This window comes from Sorex fumeus, unplaced genomic scaffold (assembly GCF_029834395.1).
Source record: "Sorex fumeus unplaced genomic scaffold, SorFum_2.1 ptg000122l, whole genome shotgun sequence".
NCBI classification, from domain to species: Eukaryota; Metazoa; Chordata; class Mammalia; order Eulipotyphla; family Soricidae; genus Sorex; species Sorex fumeus.
In genome coordinates, this window is record NW_026606179.1 from 19,628,877 (window position 1) to 19,650,292 (window position 21,416).

At 56.2% G+C, this 21,416-nt stretch overlaps 1 protein-coding gene across 6 annotated transcripts in view; it reads right to left on the reverse strand.

The window, feature by feature from the left end:
* The window catches only part of RYR1 (ryanodine receptor 1), a 116,395-nt gene that overhangs the window by 52,326 nt on the left and 42,653 nt on the right, over positions 1–21,416 (reverse strand). For all 6 annotated transcript variants that reach the window (XM_056137233.1, XM_056137232.1, XM_056137230.1 and 3 more), the window contains 29 exons: positions 20,797–20,997; positions 20,399–20,510; positions 17,053–17,199; positions 15,059–15,332; positions 14,131–14,245; positions 13,922–14,054; positions 13,310–13,404; positions 11,791–11,931; positions 11,412–11,593; positions 11,205–11,313; positions 10,791–10,911; positions 10,544–10,713; positions 8,606–8,826; positions 8,418–8,508; positions 7,366–7,506; positions 6,856–7,019; positions 6,675–6,753; positions 6,375–6,464; positions 5,423–5,563; positions 5,048–5,122; positions 4,861–4,936; positions 4,440–4,563; positions 3,524–3,639; positions 2,102–2,169; positions 1,891–2,012; positions 1,437–1,486; positions 1,045–1,105; positions 713–951; positions 68–149 (listed from right to left, as the gene is read on the reverse strand). In XM_056137233.1, coding sequence (XP_055993208.1) covers positions 68–149; positions 713–951; positions 1,045–1,105; positions 1,437–1,486; positions 1,891–2,012; positions 2,102–2,169; positions 3,524–3,639; positions 4,440–4,563; positions 4,861–4,936; positions 5,048–5,122; positions 5,423–5,563; positions 6,375–6,464; positions 6,675–6,753; positions 6,856–7,019; positions 7,366–7,506; positions 8,418–8,508; positions 8,606–8,826; positions 10,544–10,713; positions 10,791–10,911; positions 11,205–11,313; positions 11,412–11,593; positions 11,791–11,931; positions 13,310–13,404; positions 13,922–14,054; positions 14,131–14,245; positions 15,059–15,332; positions 17,053–17,199; positions 20,399–20,510; positions 20,797–20,997 — 3,740 coding nt within the window. The remainder of the gene's footprint in view (positions 1–67; positions 150–712; positions 952–1,044; positions 1,106–1,436; positions 1,487–1,890; positions 2,013–2,101; positions 2,170–3,523; positions 3,640–4,439; positions 4,564–4,860; positions 4,937–5,047; positions 5,123–5,422; positions 5,564–6,374; positions 6,465–6,674; positions 6,754–6,855; positions 7,020–7,365; positions 7,507–8,417; positions 8,509–8,605; positions 8,827–10,543; positions 10,714–10,790; positions 10,912–11,204; positions 11,314–11,411; positions 11,594–11,790; positions 11,932–13,309; positions 13,405–13,921; positions 14,055–14,130; positions 14,246–15,058; positions 15,333–17,052; positions 17,200–20,398; positions 20,511–20,796; positions 20,998–21,416) is intronic.

The following is a 21,416-nucleotide window of genomic DNA, read 5'->3' on the forward strand; positions in this document are numbered from 1 at the left end:
CCCTCCCCTGCCTGAGCCCCCAAAGTGCCAGCCCTGCCCGCCCCCCCCTCCATTGCTCTCTTCTTACTTCTCCACGTAGGGGTTCCTGGTGGTCCCCAGAGAGTAGATGCTGCACAGCGTTCGGTAGCAAGAGACCTGGACGTCATCCACTGAGGGTAAGAGCGGGGAAGCTCAGCCACCAGCACGCTCCTCCTGGCCCCGCCCCCAGGAGAAGCCCCCTAACGCTCTAGTCTCAGTTTTCCTCTCTGTGAATGGGTGTGACTAGGCAGGTCCTGGCAGGCTGCTGTGAGGATCGTAAGGATCCACCCACAGAGGGTATGAGAACGAGCACACAGAGGCACACACGGGTACATATGGGCACATGCGGCTCCCTGTGCAGTGGGCACGCATGGGCACACGTGGATACACACAGGCATACTCGGGCACACACAGGCACACACGGGCACACCATGGCTCCCTGTGCAGCAGGTGGGTCTCCCCTGGGGAGGAGTGTGGCTCTTGGGCAAGAGTGTGACCCACACTCTCTCTGGAAAAATGCACACCATGTGCTCCCCAAAGGAGGGCCCACCAAGGGGCAGGAGTTTGGTTCAGTGGTTGAGCAGTGGCCTTGCATGCATGAGGCCCTGAGTTCCATCCCTAGGAACACACACACACACACACACACACCACATGCCATACACCCCCCCCCAAGTCCAGCCGCCAGGGGCCTTACGGATGACGTCGTCTCCAAACTGGTGCTGGGCGATGTGCTGGAAGAGGGTGGTGAGGACGGGCAGCAGGGCGACGGTGGTGTAGGTGATGTTCTGGCCCACGCCCTTCACCTGCGTGCGCGCCTGCGACACCTTGCCCAGACGCAGGTTCTCTACCATCTTCTCAATATCCTCCGAGGCACTCTCAAAGAAGGAGCGCAGGCCGGCCTTGACAATCTCAGGGCCCGACTTCATCACGGTCCTAGCAGGGGGTCAGGACACATGATACACTCTGATGGGGGGAGGAGAGGCGTGGGGTGGGGCAGAGAGCGGGCATGACGGCCCAGGGCCTCACCTGGCATCCAGGGAGCGGGCCAGGATGTGGAGACAGTTGACCACAGCTGGTGCATCCGTGCCTGGGAGAGGAGGGGCTCAGACGGAGGAAGGGTTTGTGGACAGACCCTCCCTTGGCATCATCCCACACAGGCCCGCACCCGCTGCCCTGGCCCCTGGGTTCCTCCTCTCAGCCTCTGCTGACACTGTGGTGAGTCTGTCTGGAGGCACCAGGAGGGCTGGACCCAGGCTGTCCCCTCCCTGCCCTATCCACAAGGCTGCTCAGACTGTGTCCAGGTCCAGTGGAAGAATGAGGTTGTCCAAACCCAGGCAAGACCCTGGGCTGGGATCTTTGGGGTGGCCAGTTGATGAGGGGCCGAGAGAGAGGTACAGGGGTCAGGCCAGGGTACTTACCGAAGAGACAGACGCGATGGCGGACAAGGGCAGCTAGTTTGCAAAAGAGGCTGAAGAGAGAGAAGGAAGGAAGACCAGGAAATAGGGAGCGAGGAGGCAGCGAGGACCAAGAAGATGGGGGACAGGATAGGAGGAGGCAGGGAGAGAGAGGGGACGGAGATAGAGCTTGGAGGAGCAACACGGGGGGTGTGGGGGCAGGCAGGGTGAGGTGACAGAGGAGACGGTCTAGCTGAATGAAGGGCACTGGTAGGAACTGAGGTTTGAGGACACTGAGCTCCTAAGAGTCCCCTTTGCAAGGAAATGCCTCAGACCCGAGCATGACAAGTCCACTGTCCCTTAAACCTCCAATCACCACCAGGGGCCCAGCATTCAGTGTCCAGACTCAAGCCTCCGTGCCTCAAGCTCATGGGCCCAGGATGGCAGGGCAATGGGCCGGGGTGACAGGATGGCCCACCTGGTGATCATTTCCTTCTCCTTGTTGGAGGCGTGGCCACCACTGCCCAGTACTTTGGCAGGTGTAGACAGGAAGTAGAGGCAATGGTTGGTGAAGTACTGATTGATCAAAGGTAGCAGGATCTGGAGCCAAAGGAAGAAGTGAGAGGAGCTGGGAGAAGGATGGAGCTCCCCTGCCCCTGGCACCCCCAATTCCAGAGCCCAACGCTCACCTTGGCAAAGAATTTAATTTCCTGTTCATGGGGGGACTTTTCCACCCGTCCACTGCTGACCACAGCCTCTGTCGGGGGAGGGCAGATGAGGGTCACAGAGGACTCAAGGCTGAGGGAGTCAGGGCTTTCTGACAGGGAAGGACTCGGGGGACAGAGTTAGGGGTTGACAAGAGATACATTTTTTTCCTAAGGTGTCACCTCTGATGGCTTTAGAAGCCATCTGCCCTCGTCTTTCTTACGGGGGAAGGAGGGGAGGCATTGTACACACCTTGCTGTGCTCAGAGCTTGCTCCTGGCTCAAGCTCAACCCTGGTAGTGCTTAGGGACCCCTATGCAGTGCCAGGAATCAAACCCAGGTCGGACACATGCAAGAGATAGCCTTGTCCACTGTGCTATCTCTCCAGCCCTCCCTTATCTTTCATCTGATGGCCCTGACTCCTTGATCAAACCCTTCCTGATGCTGAAATCAGGATGAGGACAAAGAGGCATGAGATTACGCCATCCCTGTCCTCTCCGATCACATACCCTTTTATTCTTGAGCTTGAGACGCTGAATAAATATGGAATGAATGGAATAAAACAAGGAGTCACTGTAGACAGATCAGAATTTGAGTTAAAATGTAAATATTAGGGCCAGGAGATAGTACAGGGCTTGTTACAGCATTTAACTTGCAACGCTATGGATGCCAGTTCAGTTCCTGGCATAGCATATAGTTCCCCTGAGCACTGCCGAAGGAGTCAGAAATATTTCTGAGCAGAGTCAGGAGCAGCCCGAGTACTAAAAGTTGTGGGTCCCCCCTCTCTCCCCCAGTACATAAATGGAAATTTGGGGTTAACAGTTACAGCAATTAGTGATCAACGCTATTAAAGTAATCCCACCAGCTCCCTATCTGAACACTTATTGACAGTTGTTATGTCCCTGGCACTGAGGAGCAGCCTCCTGCAAACTTCTCCCTTGTCCTCTCCCACATCACACAGATGAGGAAACTGAGGTGAAATAACACTTGGGACCCCGGCCAGTTTTGGTGAACAGAAGCTCCCATTGCAAGCAGGAAGGCAGCTTGGAGAGAAGCCTGCCTGGAGCCATCTGAGATGAGGTGTGTGGTCAGAAAGCTGCCCTGCCAGACCTCTGGGGGACTCTGGCTCTCTCTCAGGCCTCTCTAAGATGATGTGAGACCCCATTCTGACTTTTTTTTGAGGGCCACACACAGAAAAAGGCCTCCCCCTGCACTGAGACTGGGAGATCCGTGCCCACTGCTGGACCCACTGCTGGAGCATGAACTGCAGGACAGTGTGTGTCTAGCTCGATCCTGTGTTCCCCAGCTGAGGACAACACCCAGCATAACTGTCAGGTGAGGAGAGGGTGGCAAGGAGAAAGCCTGAGCTGCAGAAAGGGCAAGTGGGGGGTGGGAAACTCTCTGTACCCAGGTGGGCAATAAACTCCTGGGAAATGTCCATCCAACGCAGCAGCTGCTGCAGGAAGCCGAAAGCAAACCGCTTCTCAATGGAAGATGTGTCAAGCTCCATGTCCTTCAGGCCTCTGCAGGACAGGAAAAAGGAGGCCTTCAGCCCACACTGCGCTCCGCCCCGCCCGCCCCCCCCCCTCCCGGCAGCCCGCCTGGCTCCAGCTCTGCCTCTTCTGCCTCTGTCTCCACCAGCTCCAGCCTGCCTCACTACGGGATCTTTGAGTCCAGATCCCTCCCTGGACACACCTCCCATCCCTGTGTCCCCCCCGCTGTGCTCCTTCTTGACTGGCCCCTCCCCTCTAGCCCCAACCTGCTTCGCCTCCTTCTCCTTCTCTGGCCCGACCCCTCTTAGTTTCTCCCTTCCCTGACACCACCTTCAACCCCAGGCCCAATCCCTTATGGCCCTCCCCTCCTTGGCCCCCTCCGATCCCCAATCACCTAGCCTCTTAATCTACTTTACCTGACCCCTGCCTCTGATCTCTGGCCCCGCCCCTTGGTCTCCGCCCCTCTCCCTGGCCCTGCCCCTAAACCTCGCCCCTCCCTGGCCCCGCCTCTGGCCTCAGGCCCCAGCTTTTGTAGTCTCCGCCCCTCCGGCCCCGCCTCTAACCCCAGGCCCCGCCCCTCAGCTACCGCCCCTCCATGACCATGCCTCTGCCCCAGACCCCTCCCCTTGCAGTCTCCGCCCCTCTCTGGCCCCACCTCTCGCCCCAAGCTCCTCCCCTCGCGGTCTCCGCCCCTCCCTGGCCCCGCCTCTGGCCCAGCCCCTCCCTCTCAGGCTCCGCCCCTCCCTGGCCCCGCCTCTGCTGCCCGCCCAAGGTTCTCAGGCTTTTGCCGCCTGGGTTGTGTCCCTATCCCCAAAAACCAGCCCGCGTACCTGGTGACCGCGTAGCCGTTCATCTGCAGAAACTTGAGCAGCTCCTGGGCCTTCTCTCGGTCTCGTGCCTTCTCCTTGGCCGTGAGTGTGTCATAGGGGACCAGTAGGGGGTGGGTCCCACCACCTGGGCCAGAGAAAATCGGGAATGGGCACTGGCGTGGCGGGGTGGGGTGGGGTGGGGAGGGGGGTTGGAGCCAGAACACTCTTTTTATGTGGGTTCTGCCCTTGAGGGCGTGCATAATTACAGTAACTAGACGTTTATACAGAGGGGGGATAAGAATAGCCGAACGCTTTCCAACAGTTCACCCCTACTGTTGAAAAGCTGGAATCCCCCCGAGTCACACAACTCTGACCTAAGTCCTTAGACTGTCACTAGGGGACTGGGGTGGGGTGTAGTCTGGCCTGGGACGGGCGCCCTCACCCTTGGCCTCCAGCTCCTGCTTCTTCTTGCGCCCCCACGTGTTGTGGTAATTTTCCGCCAGCTGCTCAGCCATAGCCTGAGATGTACGGGGGAGGGGGGTGTGGAAGGTTCAGGTGCATCTTCAGAGGGTGCCCAACCCCTCCCAGCCACCACCCCCGGTGAAAGGATGGGGTGAGGGAGGTCTCACCTGCAACTCCCGAGACAGGGTGACTCCACTGAGATCAGGGGGTTGAGGGTTGTAGCCTTCTCGGGGGTCATAGGTCTGGTAGGGCAAGGGAGAGATGGGGAGCCTGATGAGTTAGCAGGATACCCAGACCCCAACCCAGGTCACACCCCCCACTCACCAAGACCCCAGACCCCTCCCTTGCGCCCCTTCCTTAAGGGCTGTGTCTCAGCCAGCCAACCATCCCCTTCTTCTCCGCCAATTTTTCCAACCACCCTTTCCCAGACCTTATGCACCTTGCTTCTCGCCTCCTCACTTCTGGCCCCGCCTCCCGCCCCCCGACCCCCTTATTCTAACCAATCACCCAGCGACCCCGCCCCTCCCTAAGCCCGCTTCCACCTGGGCGCTTTGGGAAATCTTCCTGGTTTTCTTCTTCTCACTCTTCTCCTCCTCACCCTCCCGGGCCTTCTCTATCGTCCACTCCCAGGCGATCATAGCCTTCAAGGACTCCTTGATGGGCCAGCGGTAAATCTCTTTGTCCTGGATGGACAGGAGGAAAGGGAGTTAGTGGAGTGGAAGGTAAGAGGGTGGTGGAGCTTCACTGCCTTCCTAGAAAGGGAAAGCGGAGACCACGTGACTAGGCAGGGGCCCACGTGCTCTTGGAACTCCTGGTCTCTTACCTGCTTGGTGACAGAACCCTCCCAAACTATCTCTCATGATCCTGTTTAGAGAGGAGGCTCAGAGAACGTGTAAAATCGGGACATGACACTCAGCCTCACTCCCTAGGAGAAGGAACATGAATGTAGAGTCCAGGGGAGGGGAGGCACCAAAGTGGCTGAAGGGCAAGTCAAGTCCATGGACAGGGAAGCTAACCCACAGATCCTTTAGATCCAAGCCAGTGATGCTGTAACTAACTCCTCTTTTTTTTTTTTTTTTTTGTTAAGCTTTTCAGGTCACACCCCGCGATGCACAGGTGTTACTCCTGGTTTTGCACTCAGGAATTACTCCTGACGGTGCTCGGGGGACCATATGGGATGCTGGGTATCAAACCCAGGTCGGCCATGTGCAAGGCAAAGGGTAGTATGCCCTACCTGCTGTACTATCGCTCCAGCCCCAACTCCTTTTTGAAAAAAAAAAAAACTGGGGTTTGGAACCACACCCAACCTGGCTCAGGAGTCACTCCTGGTGGTGCTTTGGGGACCAGGCAGTACAGGGGATCAAACCTAGGCCTCCAGCATACAGCATACTCTGCCTTTTGAACTATCTCCCCAGCTGCTTATTCCTTCTTGAACTCTGCAATGTGGGGGTCATCTTGTGGATCCCCCAACAGGGAACCCCAAGGCTTAGTCACCTTCTCGGAGAAGGTCTTGTAAGGTCTCAGCATGGGGTGTGTCTTCAGCTCCTCATCGATGTTTTCCCCATAGGACCAGTTGTTCTGGATCTGGTGGTGAGGAGGGGACAGGTGGAGGTAGTGCCACATGGAACTGGAGGGGGCAGGGGTAGGATGGGGGGCAGACAGCAGTTTGGAGGACCCAGAGAGGAGTCCTGAGCAGCAGAGGGCTCCAGGGGAGGCCGTGAGGTAAACTGGCATAGGCTGGGGTTCTGAGGGAGGTGGGCAGGGGTGCAGCTCCTGGCGGGAGAGCCTGCTTACCTTGTCGAAGGCCCACTTCTCATGCGTGTACTCGGAGAACTTATTAATGAAGGAGTCGAGCTTCTCGGGAATGATCACGCTGTTGGGGGCAGAAAGGTCAAGTCAGCAGACCTAGGGGCCCGGCCCTCCTTACCTTTCTTTCAGCTCCCCACCCCTACACCCTTCGGTCCCCAAGGCTCACTTGAGGGTCTCCACTGGCCGAGGATCAAAGTTGCCCTCTGCGTCCACTGTGGCCTTCTTCTCGGCCTTCGAGGAGTATGAGGCATCAACATAGTCAGGGGGCAGGGCCCCAGCGATGGCGCACAGACAGGGCATGGCCATGCGGTATAGCTCTGCGTCGTATTTCTGGGAGGGTCAAGAGGCAGAGGGGTCACTGCAGGCCTGACTGAATGTGGAAATCATGGAGCCCTGAAACCTCAGAACTAACCATCAACCCTCCTCCCTGAGCCCCAAAACATACATCATATTCCCTGTCCTTTGGAACCCCCAGTACACCATTATATTTCCACTTTCCTGGCCTCCAAACTGGAGAATCCAAACAGAAGCTCTGTCAGAGTCCCCAGACCCAAACCTGTACAACTTCCACTCTCTTTGAACCCTCAAATAGTGGGGACTTGATTCTGGATCCCCAACTTTGCTTCCAAGCCATCCACACAGACTTCTTTCAGGGGTCCCTTCAGGTCTCCCAGACCTTATGGGCCAGCGAGTCAAAGATTCCCCAGAAGAGTTTCCGTGTGAGGTGCAGTTCTTCCTCGGAGGTGACCCCGAAGCTGGCCCAGCCTGTGGGGAGGCAGTAGTACTTCCAGCATCGTTCGTAGTGGTTGGTGAGGAGCTGGGGGAGAGCAGGAAGAGGGGGACACCCAAATGAAGGCGAGAATACAAGCAAGTGGAAGGCAGATGAAAGGCCAAATGCTTCTGGCTGCCAAGCTTTTAAATGACAGGGAAGGCGGGGTTACGTAGATGGCATGCTATAAAGGCCTGGCCATTCTTTGGAACTGATACCAAGATCATTTATTTTGCAATTTCAGTATTCTAATTTAGAGTCAGGATGGGCTGGATTTGTCTGGCGTGGCTTTACACAAAACAGCATGCTATATTAATCTCTGGGGAGGGTCACGTGCAATTGGACACACTGCCAGAGTGATCATACCAGTATGGATTGCCATGCCAAACAGGAAGGCTGGCAGCACCCCAGGCAAATGAATGGTCACTGGGAAGAGGGCCTTCACCATTTAATATGCCAATTTGAAACAGGGACTAAGCCAAGATAACTGTGTGGGAGGTTTCTCCTTAGAGAAACTAGCATGCAAATGAAAAGATAATAGGAGAGACTGCAAATATTCAGACTAGCTGTGGTACTGTTTATACAAATACATGCACTTGTTTGAACAGCGGGTGACTGGTGGTCTGGGCATGAAAGGAACATGCTGATCAGGAAAAACGGTGTGGCCCGAGCAAGTGTATGATAATTAGGTGTGGCTGGCTCACAGTCGGGCCAATAAAACGCCAGTCAACGAGTGTTAGCTGCACCAGTGACAGGGTGAACGCTTGGGGAAGCCAAGTATGCAAATGAATATGCTAAAGAGGCTTCTATAGGGACGCTATTCTATTGGCTGCTTCTCTGAATTGGACAGTAGGATATAACCAACCAAACTAGGGGGCGGGGCTCCCCAGAACAGTGGACCGCCCCCCCCCCCCAGAGATGGGGCATGCAAATTAGCATGCTCCCGCTGGCGAGCTAACCTTGAGTGGCATCTTGGCGAACTCGTTCAGGATGGGCACATCGAACACCAGGCGCCGTAGCAGGTGCTGCAGCATGGATGGGCGGATGTACCTGCGGACACAAGCGCCGGGCGGGGCGGTGGGATCTCATGCACAGGCGCATGCCCCCTGCCCGTAAACTACACCGCCCCTCCCTGGTGGTGCCCCACCTGCAGAGCGCCATGAGGCAGTCCTCGATAACGTCGCGCTGTGCCTTGGTGAGTGAGCGGCCACGGGACAGGCGGTACACGGTGTGCAGCATCGAGTCCACCATGATGGCGCGGTGCTCTGTGCCCGCGAACAGCGGTGCGCACTTGGTGATGAGCGGCAGCACGGCCAGGCACAGGTAGCGGTTAAGCGCCAGTGCCATCTCCGTGGTGCTGAAGGTGGCCTGGGGTGCGGAGGAGAGGGTGGTGGGGCGCTCAGGACCTCTGTATGCTCCCGAGTTGCCACACCTAGGCTGAATAACTCTGGACAAATGCCCCTAACCTGTGATCTACCCAAACCAAATTTTTCCTCTTCCCTGCTTTATTACTCTCTAGCCTGTCCCCTCTTTCCTGTTATATATTTTTGGGGGCACACCCAGAGGCTCCCCTGGTTCTGCTCCCAAAGATCCCTTCTGATGGGGTTCAGGGGAACCACATGCAGACCCTGGGGACTGCACCAGGGTCAGCACGTGCAAGGCAAACATCTCAATCCCTGTACTAGCTCTGGGCCCTAAATGTAATTTTATTTATTTATTTATTTATTTTGGGGATCAACACCCAGTGGTACTTTAGAGCTTCCTCCTGACTCTGTGCTCAGGGATCATTCCTGGCAGGCTTGGGGGATGATATGGGGTGCTGGGGATCAAACCCAGGTTGGCTACATGCAAGGCAGCCACCTTACCCCTACCCAGTTACTGTCTCTCCAGCGTCCCTAAAAAACACCTTCTTTTTTTCTCTTTTTGGGCTATACCTGGTGATGCTCAGGGTTTACTCCTGGCCTTGAACTCAGGGATCACTCCTGGTGTTACTCGGGACCATAAGGGATGTTGGGGATTGAACCCTGGTTGGACACACGCAAGACCCTACCTGCTCCAGCTCCTAAAAAGCACTTTAAATCATAGTATTGCTAACAATAACCAACATGAATGGGAATCAGATGCCAGGACTTAGAACTCGCCCCATAGCCCGCCCTGGTAATCCTTCCTTTGTCAATGACCATATGAGGCAGGGATTGTTCTTTATCCCACTGTGTACATGGGAAAGCTAAGGTTAATGTGTTTTATGGTTTTTTTTTTAATTTTAGCACAGCAGAATGTACATTGCCTTACCCCGCTGTACTATCTCTGTCCTGTGAGGCTAATGAAACTTTCTGGATCAGGATCACACAGATCAAGTATAAGGACTACTCAGGCACATCTGGCCACTCCCAAACCCGGTCCTTGACCCATCATGCTGCACCAACTGACCACAGAACCAGGGACAGTTCTTTCAGAGGGGGACTGGCTGCCAGAGACAGGGACCACTGGGACCACCACTGGTGATGTTCAGGGATCTCCACGGGATACACCTGGAAGTACACCACCAGGGCAGTGTTCAGGAGGTCATGGGGTGCCAGGCATGGAACCCAGGTGGAGGCATTCAAGGCATGGGCTTTCTAACCCCCTGCAGTATATCTCCCCTGACTACAAGATTGATTTGTAGAACAGGTTTCTTTGTTCGAAGACCACTGTGTCATCTCATCATAAATGGAAACTGACACGGGAATTATATGTTTGCTGTCTTCATGTGGATGCAGGGACTCCCAAGCCTGGCCCAAGAGACCTGGGGGACCCTCTTGGCAATTCCCAGCCAACTGACTGGGACAGGTGCCCAGTCAATTCCTCCGGTCAAGAGGTCTTGGGGGTCATCTGGGTTGCACATGGTCACACCTGGGGGACCACGTGGTTCCACACCTGTCCACAGCATGTATGGCATATGCTTAGCCCCTGTTCTGTTCTCCTGCCCTGCCTGCCGCCTACACGGTGAGGGAGGTGAGCCCAGGCAACTTTCGGGCAGGCTGGGGCTTCTCCCATGAGCTCCCTCCCCAGCAGGGAGGGTGGCAGGCCAGGCACCGCTCCTCACCGTGTCCAGTGAGGCTGCGGCGCGCATGTCAGGCAGGAAGCCCACATCCAGCACGTGCAGCAGGAAGTCCTGGTTCTCAATGCCGTACACGCGGTCCAGGAAGAGCACCATGGATGCCTTGTGGTCCGGCACAAAGGAGGCTGACATCTTGGGCTGGATCAAGGTCCCATCTGTGGGCGGGCAGGGCAGGGCGTCAGGGGTGCCCGGGGCAGGGAACCCCACTCCCATCCCCATGCCCTCTCCTCACCTTTGCCCAGGGTGGGAATCTGCAGGGGGAGGCTGATGATGCCCACGAGGTCATCCAGGGGCACGAGGGAGCGCAGGATGGCACGAATCCGCAGGGCCTCGCCCTTGCCAGTTTGAATCAGCTGGAGGGGAGAGGGGGCGTAGCATGGCTCACAGAACCCCTCTGGCCCTTGCTCCGTGCCCTCCCAGACAGTGGCAGGCGGAACTGGACCCTTCTTGCGGGCTAACTCTAGGCTCGCTCCCACCTATGTTTCACTGCATTCTTGCCGCCCCCCCCACTCGAAGCCCCCGGCAGTGCCCGGTTTCCCCGGGGATACTGTGAGTCCCCAGCACTGCTGGCCCCCCACGACCCCAGAGCTCGGCAGTGCGCACGCGCACCAGGACCCCAGCCCAGTCCCTGTCCCTGGACTCTCACGTGCATCTCGGGCGCACAGCGGCCCAGCAGGTCGATCAAGGCAGCGTAGAAGGACATGATGGCGTGTCCCAGGTGCACCCGGTTTTCCTCGGGGTGATCTTCACCGAAGCTGCGGGAAGACAGGGGGGTGGTGGGTGGGGCTGGAGCGGGCGCGGCGGCGGGGTCCCGCGGGGGCGGGCGGGCCGGGCCAAGAGGTGGGACACTCACTGCTCGCGCCTCCGGTCCCTGCGCACCCCTGGGCCGTCGCGCGCCGGGTCCTCGGAGATGCGGATGGCCTCCTCCACTGCGGCCAGCAGCCCCGAGCCGCCCTCCCCGCGCAGCGCCGGCCCGAAGCACTCGGGCTTACGGATGAGCAACCGCACCACCACGTTGGCGTTTTCCTCCACGCTCTCGCCTGGCCGGGCATGGGGGAATGGGGGGCAGGGGGCTCGTGAGTATCCACCAGGCGTGTACCCCAGGGAACCTCAAGGGGTGACTCCTCCAGTCGCCTCTGGGCCCACGTGGAGGGTTCCCCCCAGTTGAGGGCTGGAGGATGTGGCCCACACCCTAGGGGAGGCTTGGGGGGGGGCACCCCAACACCTCCCACCTCACCGTTGACAAAGACAGCAAAGCGCAGGAAATCCAGATAGTGTTCCCCGCCACTGGGGTTCCAGCCGATATCGGGGTACCCCTTGGCCAGGAGCATGGGGCAGCTCTGGAGGCCACAGCCTGCCAGGTAGGACACCACCTGGGGGGCAGAAGGGGGCTCAGCCAGACCCACAATCCTGCCTCCCTGGAGCCCTGAGCAAACAAGAATGCTCTGGGGCTCCCCCACCCCACCTCAGTCCCTCACAGTCAGGGGGGCTCTCTAGACACCTGGTCGGGTACCCAGGATCTCCTGCAGCCTGAGAGAAAAGCCAGAGCCCCCCAGGAACTGCCCTCGCCTGCCCCCACCCAGCCCTCTCTCCCTCTGCACCCACCACACGGGTGTCTGCACACCCCAGGCCATGGGATCCACCCATCCTCCGTGGCTCCCCCCTGAGCAATCCAGAGCCCCTACCTCCTCCAGAGCCCGACCTCAATGCCACTTTCTCAGGGAAGCTTTCATAGCCCAAACAAGCTGGCAGTACCCACCTCTCCCCACCGACCTCTCCCAGCTCCCATTCCCCCCACCCCTTAGTGCCTCATCTGCTGATCGGTGTGTATGGCTCATCTGTTCCCCATCCTCCCGACCGAAACCTGAGCTCTGTAAGAACAGGGGCGTCCCATAGCTGTCCTGACACACAGTAGGCGCTCAATAGTCTTTACAGGAACAGGACGGTAGTGGTCACTGAGCCTACATGCTTTCCTTTTTTATTTCTTGGGTGTTGACGCCACCTGGTGGTACTTGGGGGAGGCTACTCCCTGTGATGATCAGCAGACCTTGCAGTGCCCCGCAGGGAACAGAGCCTGGGACTCCTACACTCTGAGCCGTCTTCCCTGTCTCATGAAAAACTACAGATTTTATGGGCTGGGTTTGGTTTTGCGGTGCCTGGGATCAAACCCAGCCCTCGTACATGCCAGGGAAGGCACGCACTTTATCACCAGCCACCTCCTCAGCCCTGAGAACATACTGCCTAAATGCATTCACAGGTGACATAACACAGATGCGCGTAGATAGACTGGACTTTGGACTTTTGGTTTGGAGAGACACACCTGTGGGGTGCTCAGGGCTTACTCCTAGCTCTGTGCTCAGAAGACCATCGAAGGTGCTAGGGATTCGAAACAGGTCAGCTTCGTGCTGGGGGAATGCCTTAACCCCTATACTATCTCTCAGGCCCACATGCGGACATATCACACAGATATATACATGTTCTGGTTCGGAAAATGGAAGTCACTTGTCCTAGGCCACCCACCAAGGCAGTGGGGATGCCACTTCATGCTGCACACAGAAGTGGAGGGCAGAGATCACGTGGGGGAGGCCAGGGAGGGAGAAACGTGGGTTTGCTCTCAGCCCCGCCCCCCAAGTAACAGGACTATTCTGTACCCCCATTCCCCTTCTGACTCAATCCTGCACATCCACTTCTCCCCTTTCATGTGGGCCCCGACCAGCAGGCACCCCAAGGGGCTTGGCACCTGTGGCATACCTTCTCCAGGTCCTGCTCCTGCAAGGCCAAGGCCAGCTCATTGTTGTCGATGACCGATGCGGCTGCCACGTCCAGAGGTGTGGAGCCCTGCATGCCTGTGAGAGCATGAGGCCATGAGATGCTCTTCCGGTTCTCACTCCTGCTAGACTCACCTCTGCTAGGAAGCCCTCCCAGATTGTTTTCTTTCTTTCTTTTTGTTTGTTTGTTTTTGTTTGTTTGGGGGCTACACCTGGCAATGTTTAGGATTTACTTCTGGCTCTGAGCTCAGGAATCACCTCTGTCAGTGCTCAGGCGACTATATGGGGTGTCAGGATCAAACCCGGGTCGTCTGCATGAGATGCAAACATCCTACCCACTGTGCTATAGCTCCGGCCCCTAAATCCCCCTTTTCTTACCTGAGACAGCTGACTCCCCAGACCAAGACTTTCCCATCCCAGGCCATCAGTCTGGGATAGGTCTGTCCTCCCCATTGTTCCTGGGGTCCCAGGAGAGTCTATGAGGGAGACCCTAGCCCTGTCCCTCTCAGGCTCAGATTCAGGCCCGGTCTTGAGGAGTTTGTTGAGTGAGTGCTTGAGGGAGCAAGCAAGAAGCAGGGGCGGGACAGGCTCTCACCCAGGCCGATGCCGCTGTTCTCCAGCAGGTAGCTCAGGTGGTCGAACATGGAGCGCTGGTTCTGGCGGCTGATGCGGCAGAAGTAACAGAGGAAGCGGCAGCAGCTCGTCACCATCTTGGGGAAGCGGATCTCCTGGGGAAGAGGGTGCCGGCATCACTGTCACTGTCCGGGACCCCTCCCGCACACCCTCACCATCCTGGGACCTCACCTTTGACTCGCCACCCCCGAGGACATTCACCATGACCTCCATGACCGTTTCGTGCATGCCCAACGCCCGCATCAGGTTCGGGTGTTGGTAGAAGACCTTGTTGTTCATGATGTTCCTGGGGGCGGAAGGAGATGCATGGGGGTCACCAGGGGTGTGAGCGCTGGGAGCCCCCTCAGACTCTTGCTGCTATAACTGCAACACTCTTGAGGTTCTTCGTCAGTGCCCAGCACTGCCTCACACACAATTGAGCTCACCTGACCTTCTGGCCATGCACAGGGACAGGAACTGGGATTGCCCCGATTTCAGGGCTCAGGACACAGGCCCTTATTCAAGGCGGCATATTAAGGTGTCTTTTGTTTTTATTTTTATTTATTTATTTATTGCATTTTGGGTCACACCTGGTGATGCACAAGGGTTACTCCTGGCTCATGCACTCAAAAATTACTCCTGGTGGTGCTCGGGGGACCATATGGGACGCTGGGAATTGAACCCAGGTCAGCCGCGTGCAAGGCAAATGCCCTACCCGCTGTGCTATTGCTCCAGCCCCTTAAGGTGTCTTTTGTAACCCCAAGCGCATCAAAGGGGCCTGGCATGCAGCGCCTGCTTGATAAATTGCGTGTGTGTGAGTGCGTGCAGGTAGGCAGGCGTGCGAGCGTGAGCGCATGCGCTCACGCACGTGGGCAATGCGGGGTTATCAAACCCAGGACCTCACTCCTAGCAATCCTGTGCTCTGCTATGAAACCAGTTCCCTGGCCCATTGCTACCGCACAGCAGCCACGCGCTCACGGTGGCCTCGCGTGAGTCTGAGTGCGAAGCGTGGGCCCACCTGCTCTCATTTAGAGAGGAGGGGCCGGAAACCTAGACCGGAAACCCGCCCTCCTCCTGGCGGGGGGTGGGGTGGGGGGGGGTGGGGGGGTTGGTGCCTCACCCGATGCTCTGGATCATGAGGTTCTCCTCCTGGGGCCCCATCTGCACAATGAGCAGCGAGCGGATCTGGCCCAGGCACTCGAGCAGGCTCATGGTGTCCTCCATTGAGGACGGCGAGATGGTGTAGGCCTTGGGCAGGGCACGCAGCAGCTCGCCGAGGCCGTCGTACTGCCGGTGCAGGAGACTGAACATGGCCCGCACCAGCTCGGGGCTCTGCACAAAGTCCTCCTGGGCCCAGCGCACCACCGTGTGGGACACCAGCTCCTGCAGCGACTCTGGGGAGGGGACACGGGGTCGCTGAAAGCTTGCGACCAGAGTCTTACCCTCCCCCGAAGACCGCAGTTACCAACCTCCCAACCCTTCCCGGGCCCGGAGGGGCGGCTTGGGCAGTTTTTCTTCCAGTTCTCTTCCTCATCCAATTCCCCAGCCATCAGGGGCCCCCTACAACTTTCCAGAGGGAACCGAAATAGTATCACTAAGAAACTCCATGGGGCATCGAAAATGCAAGGTGCAGTTCCCCTCCTTCCGGAAATACACATGGTCAGTTTTAGATGGTTTGTTTGGGGGATCACACCCAGCGATGCTCAGGGGTTCCTCCCACATGTTCAGGAATCACTCCCGGTGGTGCTCATGGGACCATATGGGATGCTGGGGGAAGAACCCGGGTCAGCAACATGCAAGGCAAATACCCAAACCTGCTCTACTATGACTCTGGCCCCTATACCACCAATTTCTCCTCAAGGAAAACAAGAGAGTGGTGAGAACTAGGGCATCATTTGGGAAAATGAGGTCAAAACCAGGCTGGCTTTATTCTCCCTGGCCGCCCCCGCCCCCACTCCCAGGACTTACCTCTCCTCTTTCCAATACCCCCTCCCCTATTTCCTTCCCAAGATTCCTCAGAGAGGAGAGAGATGAGCCCCAATTCCTGTGCTGTCTCAGCCCCCCACACACTGACATAACCAGGGCATCCATTCACAGCCTGCACCATATCACCCTGTCAGTCCCCTGCCTGTCTTCCAGCAGCCCCGCTCCCCTGATGTCTGCACAGTGGCTAAAAAGCACAGCGGAAAGTCCACCAGGGAAGCACCTGCCTCTGGCCCTTTGCATTGGCTGTTTCCCCTCATCACTGTCTTTCCCAGATCTTTACATCCCTCCCCCATCCTCACTCACCCTCTCATCTTAGCCCTTCTCTCTCCTCTCATTCACCTTTATTTTAATTTTTTTGCGGTGCCAGAAATTAAGCCTCACACACGCAGGGCAAGCGTTCTACCACTCCACTGTTTCTCCAGCCCTGTTTTGTTTTGTCGCACCCCTGGCATGATAGATGTGGATTCAGCTCCACTGGAGTTTCTTAAACTCCCCGGGGGTCAGGTCAGGGAATTGTGACTTCCCCAGCATCACAGTGCTCCTCCCCCGCGCAATTCCCCATCCTTGCCAGAATGGGCCCAAGGGAGGTTACTCGAATGCTGTAGAATAAAGCCTGTCCTGGTTGGATGTAGAACTTGCAGAAGATCTCACTGGCCCCCAAGGGCTGCTCTTCTCAGCCCTCAGCACAGTAACTAGTCCATCAACAAAGCTAAGCCAAGCTGCCAGGGCCCAGGAGCCCTGGGGTGCACCTGCCACCCCTCCCAGCGCTGCCTGTGTGGGTCTGGCCCCTACTCACTCTGACAGGTACACAGTGCAGCCCCACAGTGGGGGGTAGGGTATTCCAGCTTGCCTTCACCCCCACCCACCTGCCACTCTGCCTCAGTGAGGCCGGAGAGATAGTTCAGTGGGTAGGACGCTTGCCTTGCCTGCGGCTGACCGGGCATCCCACAGGGTCCCCTGAGCCCCACCAGCGGTGATCTCTGAGCACAGAGCCAGGAGTAAGCTCTGAGCACCACGGGGTGTGGCACTTAAACGAAAGACTCATCTGCCCCTTCTTGTGCCAGCCCCTTGGGGCCTGTCTTGCACCCTGAGGTGCCCCCCACGCCCCCAGGTGGCCCCGGTCCTCACTGGGTTTGCTCTCCTCTGCGGGCGGCTCCTCCTCCACCTTCTCCTCTTTCTTCTTGACCAGCCGCACCTTCTCCAGCAGGCTCATCAGGCGGCTGCCCAGGGTGACTTCTTCCTCGGGCTCCTCCTCCTCCTCCACCAGCTGGATTCCTGCAGGGCCCGCAGGCAGGACTGTCACTCAGGGCTTGGTTGTCATTGATACTTGTCTGCTCCCCACTCACCCTCCTCCACCTATGCCGGCATTCAATTCTCATTCAGCCGTGCTTTCAGGAGATTTCTCATTTCTTTTGATGTTCATACATTTGTCCAGTTATTCGTTCGGTGAAGTATTTGTCTTTTATTTATTATTTGTTTGGGGACTAGGGGGCCTCACCAGGGTTTGCCCCTGGCTCTATGCTCAGGAAATCACTCCTGGAGGGCTAGCGGGACCATATGGGGTACTGGGGACCAAAATTGGGTTGGCCACGTGCAAGGCAAATAGCCTCCCTGCTGTCCTATCGCTCCAGCTCCAGTATTTGTATTTAAATCAATAAACATGGGCTGGAGAGACACGAACATGGGTAAGGCTCTTGACATGCACTTGCCTGACCCGGGTTTGATCCTCACCACCCCATGTGGTTCCCTGATCCCGCCAAGAGCTACTCCTGAGCTTAGGGCCAGGAGTAAGCTGTGAGCATTGCTGGGTGTAGTCTGCAAACAGAAAATCCATCGACATGTTCCAAGCACTCAAGGAAGTCAGGCCGGAGAGAGCTCCAGGGGCCGAGCACATGCTCTGCATGAAGAAGGCCCTGGTTTAATCCCTGGTACTACACAGCTCCTTAGGCATTGCCCAGACGTGGATTCTGAGCACCCAACTGGGAGCAGTACCTGAACACTGCCAGGTGTGACCCAAAACACACACACACAAAAGAAAAAAATGATAGGAACCATTCTGGATTCTTAAAGAAACACGTGAGGGCCTGGGAAGATGCCTGGGTATCTCAAACTATCTGATTTCCAAGAATGAGGCCATGAGTTTGATCCCTGATGCCGCCCATGTACCTTGACCCAGGGCCCGAAATTCTGCTTCCTGGGACCCCTGATGCTGCAAGAGACTGTAGACTACCTAGAACACAGCACAGTCAGGTGGGTGCGAGCACCACAACTAAAGTGTGCCACTTTCACCAAGCACCAGTAGTGTGCCCCCTGGTGAGCACTGTGTGAGGCTCACAGTGCTCCTTGGTGAGCTATGTGGCCAGAATACTGTGAGCAGCAGGTCGAAATGAGAGCATCCCCCAGCAAGGCTGGGTGCATGTGCCACCACTAAATATGTGACCCCTGATGAGCACGTGGAAGAATGTGTGAGCACTAAGACCACAACCACTCCTGTGTGACTCCCTGCAGGCACCACAAACGAGCATGTGGACCCCCTGGCCCTCACCACAGCCTTAAAGGGAAGAGAAGGGAGAGGAAAGAAATGTAATGGTGTGAAATAAAAAGTTTTTAAGAAGTGTGAGAAGTCGGATGACTCACAGGACAGAGAAGAAAGGAGACCATATAAAAATAACCAGATAGGTGGGCTGGAGCAATAGCACAGCAGGTAAGATATTTGCCTTGCACGTGGCCGACCTGGGTTCGATTCCCAGCATCCCATATGGTCCTCCGAGCACCGCCAAGAGTAATTCCTGAGTGCAGAGCCAGGAATAACCCCTGTGCATCGCCAGGTATGACCCAAAAATCAAAAAAATAAAATAAAATAAAAATAACCAGATAGGAATTCTGGCACTGAAAAGTACAAGGATTGAAATCATTTATATTTTTGGTTTGGGGGCCATGTCCAGTAGTCCTCAGGGGCTACTCCTGGTTCTGTGCTCAGGAAATCATGTGTGGTGCCAGGGATCAAACTGGGTTCTGCCACATGCAAGGGAAGCACCTTAACTCCTACACTGTCCCTCTGTGCCCAATAACTGAGATGTAAAACTCACTAGAGGGGAAAAAGAGCATCTTGGAGATGGTACGGGAATCAGTGTACTTGAATATTGGCCAGTAGATATTATCCCAGTGGAAAAAGAAGAAAAATAAAAGAAGGAAGGAAAACCACTAGACTGGGAGGCCATCCTCTGAGGCACACACTGACACCATCAAATGTCCCAGTCTATGCATATGGGGATACTTGGAGAGAAAGGAAAGCAGGAAAAAACTGGAGAGTCTATGATCAACTTTCTTCAAATTTGATTTTAAAAATTAGGTTAACTTTTTAAAAAGTTAACCTAACGTCAAGAAACTCAAGAGGGGCTGGAGCAGTAGTATAGCAGGTAAGGCACTTGCCTCACACGTGACTGCCCTGGGTTCAATCCCAGCATCCCATATGGTACCCCAAGCATCTCCAGAAGTGATTTCTGAGTGCAGAGCCAGGAGTAACCCCTGAGCACTAACAGGTTTGACCCCCCCCAAAAAAAAAGAAAGAAAAGAACAAATTCAACAAATGCCAACCTAACTTCAAAGAGCTTCTCTGTTAAAAGGCCATGGGAAAACCTTGAACTCCTACCAGAGAAAACCAAGATCTTACACATAAGGGAATCTCAGTAGGATCATTATTCTCTGAATAATGAATTCTCTGAAAAACAGGGGGAGTCATCCACAGACACCCCCAGTCTGCCAGCCACCTCTTCCCACAACTCTAAGTCATCAGTGTATCTACCCATCCATTCTACTCTTCATTCATGCATCTCTTCATTTCATTAATTATTCTTCTACTCATAAATTCACACATTCATCCATCCATCTAAAACCATATAGAACTAATCCTTCCCAGGACTGTAGCGATAATACAGTGAGGGGGGCATTTGTCTTGCAAGTGGTCAACCTGGGTTCTATTCCCAGAACCAATATGGCTTCCTGAGCCCATAAGGAGTGATACCTGAGCACAGAGTCAGGAGTAAACCCTGAGGATCACTGGGTGTGGCTCCCCCAACAAAAACAAAGAAAACAATAACAGAAAAAAATGAATTGTTCCTCTCATTTGCTTTTGGGGGTTGGGGAAGCCACACCCTGTTGGTACTCAGGGCTTACTCCTGGCTCTGTGCTCAGGAAGTACTTCTGGCAGTGCTCAGGGAGCCATATGGGATAGCAGGGATTGAACCTGGGTCGGTCGCATGCAAGGCAAGCGCCCTCCCACTGTACTATCGCTCTGGGCCTTGTTCCCATCATTTTTCTATTCACTAAGACACCAAGTTACCCAAAATCATTCATTCCTTCATTCATTCCCTCCATCGCTGCATAGCACCGGAAGCTCAGGTCAGTTCCAGGAAACACGAGGAGATGCCTCAGGAAAGAGCCGGAGCAGAGGGTGAGTGGGTGCTCTGCTTACCACAGTGAGCCAGCAGGTCCTGGTGGAACTTCACCAGCTCCTCTCGCACCTCTTCCGGGAGCGGGCAATCCTCCTCGTTTGCTCCATCCTTGAAGTGCAACAGCATGTTGATCTAGGGGACGTGATCAAAGGACGAAGGTTGGCGACCAAGCAGAGAAAGCGAGGCAAGGCTCAAAGACCCAGCTGAGGGGTCCCCAACTAAGTGTGGGTTAGTGGACAATATCCAAAAGGGGTGCACGCCGGTCTATGAGGCGGGCAGGGGTGGGCAGTGAGTGGGAGGGGAAGGGAGTCTCTCCTTGGCATCTGGCATGGGCTCAGAGGCTGGTGGTCGGAGTGGGGGCGTGGCTGAGCTTGGGGCCCAAACAGGGAGAGCAGGCTGGGTCGGGGGCTCAGAGCACCTGCTCCTGGGGCGGGGAGCGGAACTCGCGGGTGCGGCGGGCGGTCTCAGCAGCGGACATGGTGAAGGCTTTCATGAGGAGACCGTAGCGGCCCCGCTGGTTGCCCTGGAGTTTGTCCACATAGCGCTCAGCGAAGGCCGCCAGGGACTCCACGCGGTGCTGCAGTTCTTGGTCACAGAAGTACTCCAGCAGGTGACACATCTGTGGGAGGACAGCCAGGAAGGAGGAGGGAGAGTGGAAAGATCCTCAGGATCGCCTCAAAGTGTTTCTTGCATTCTCTCCCCTCTCCCTGGCTCATCCTTATGCCCACCACCATTCTCTCCTGCCCAGACCCTAGAGCCAGACTTTTTCCAGGTCTCATCCTTCAAATTTACTTTCCACCTGGAACCCAGGGAAAGAAATCCTAGAGGGCCCAGAGAGATAGCACAGCATGAAGGGTGCTTGCCTTGCACACAGCTGTCCCGGGTTCAATCCCCAGCATCCTTTATGGTCCCCTGAGCACCACCAGGAATAATTCCAGAGATCGGAGCCAGGAGTAGCCCCCGAGCATCACCAGGTGTGGCCCCAAAACAAAGAGAGTAGAAGTCCTAGAAAGCATGCCCTTCCCCCGTGTTCCTCTG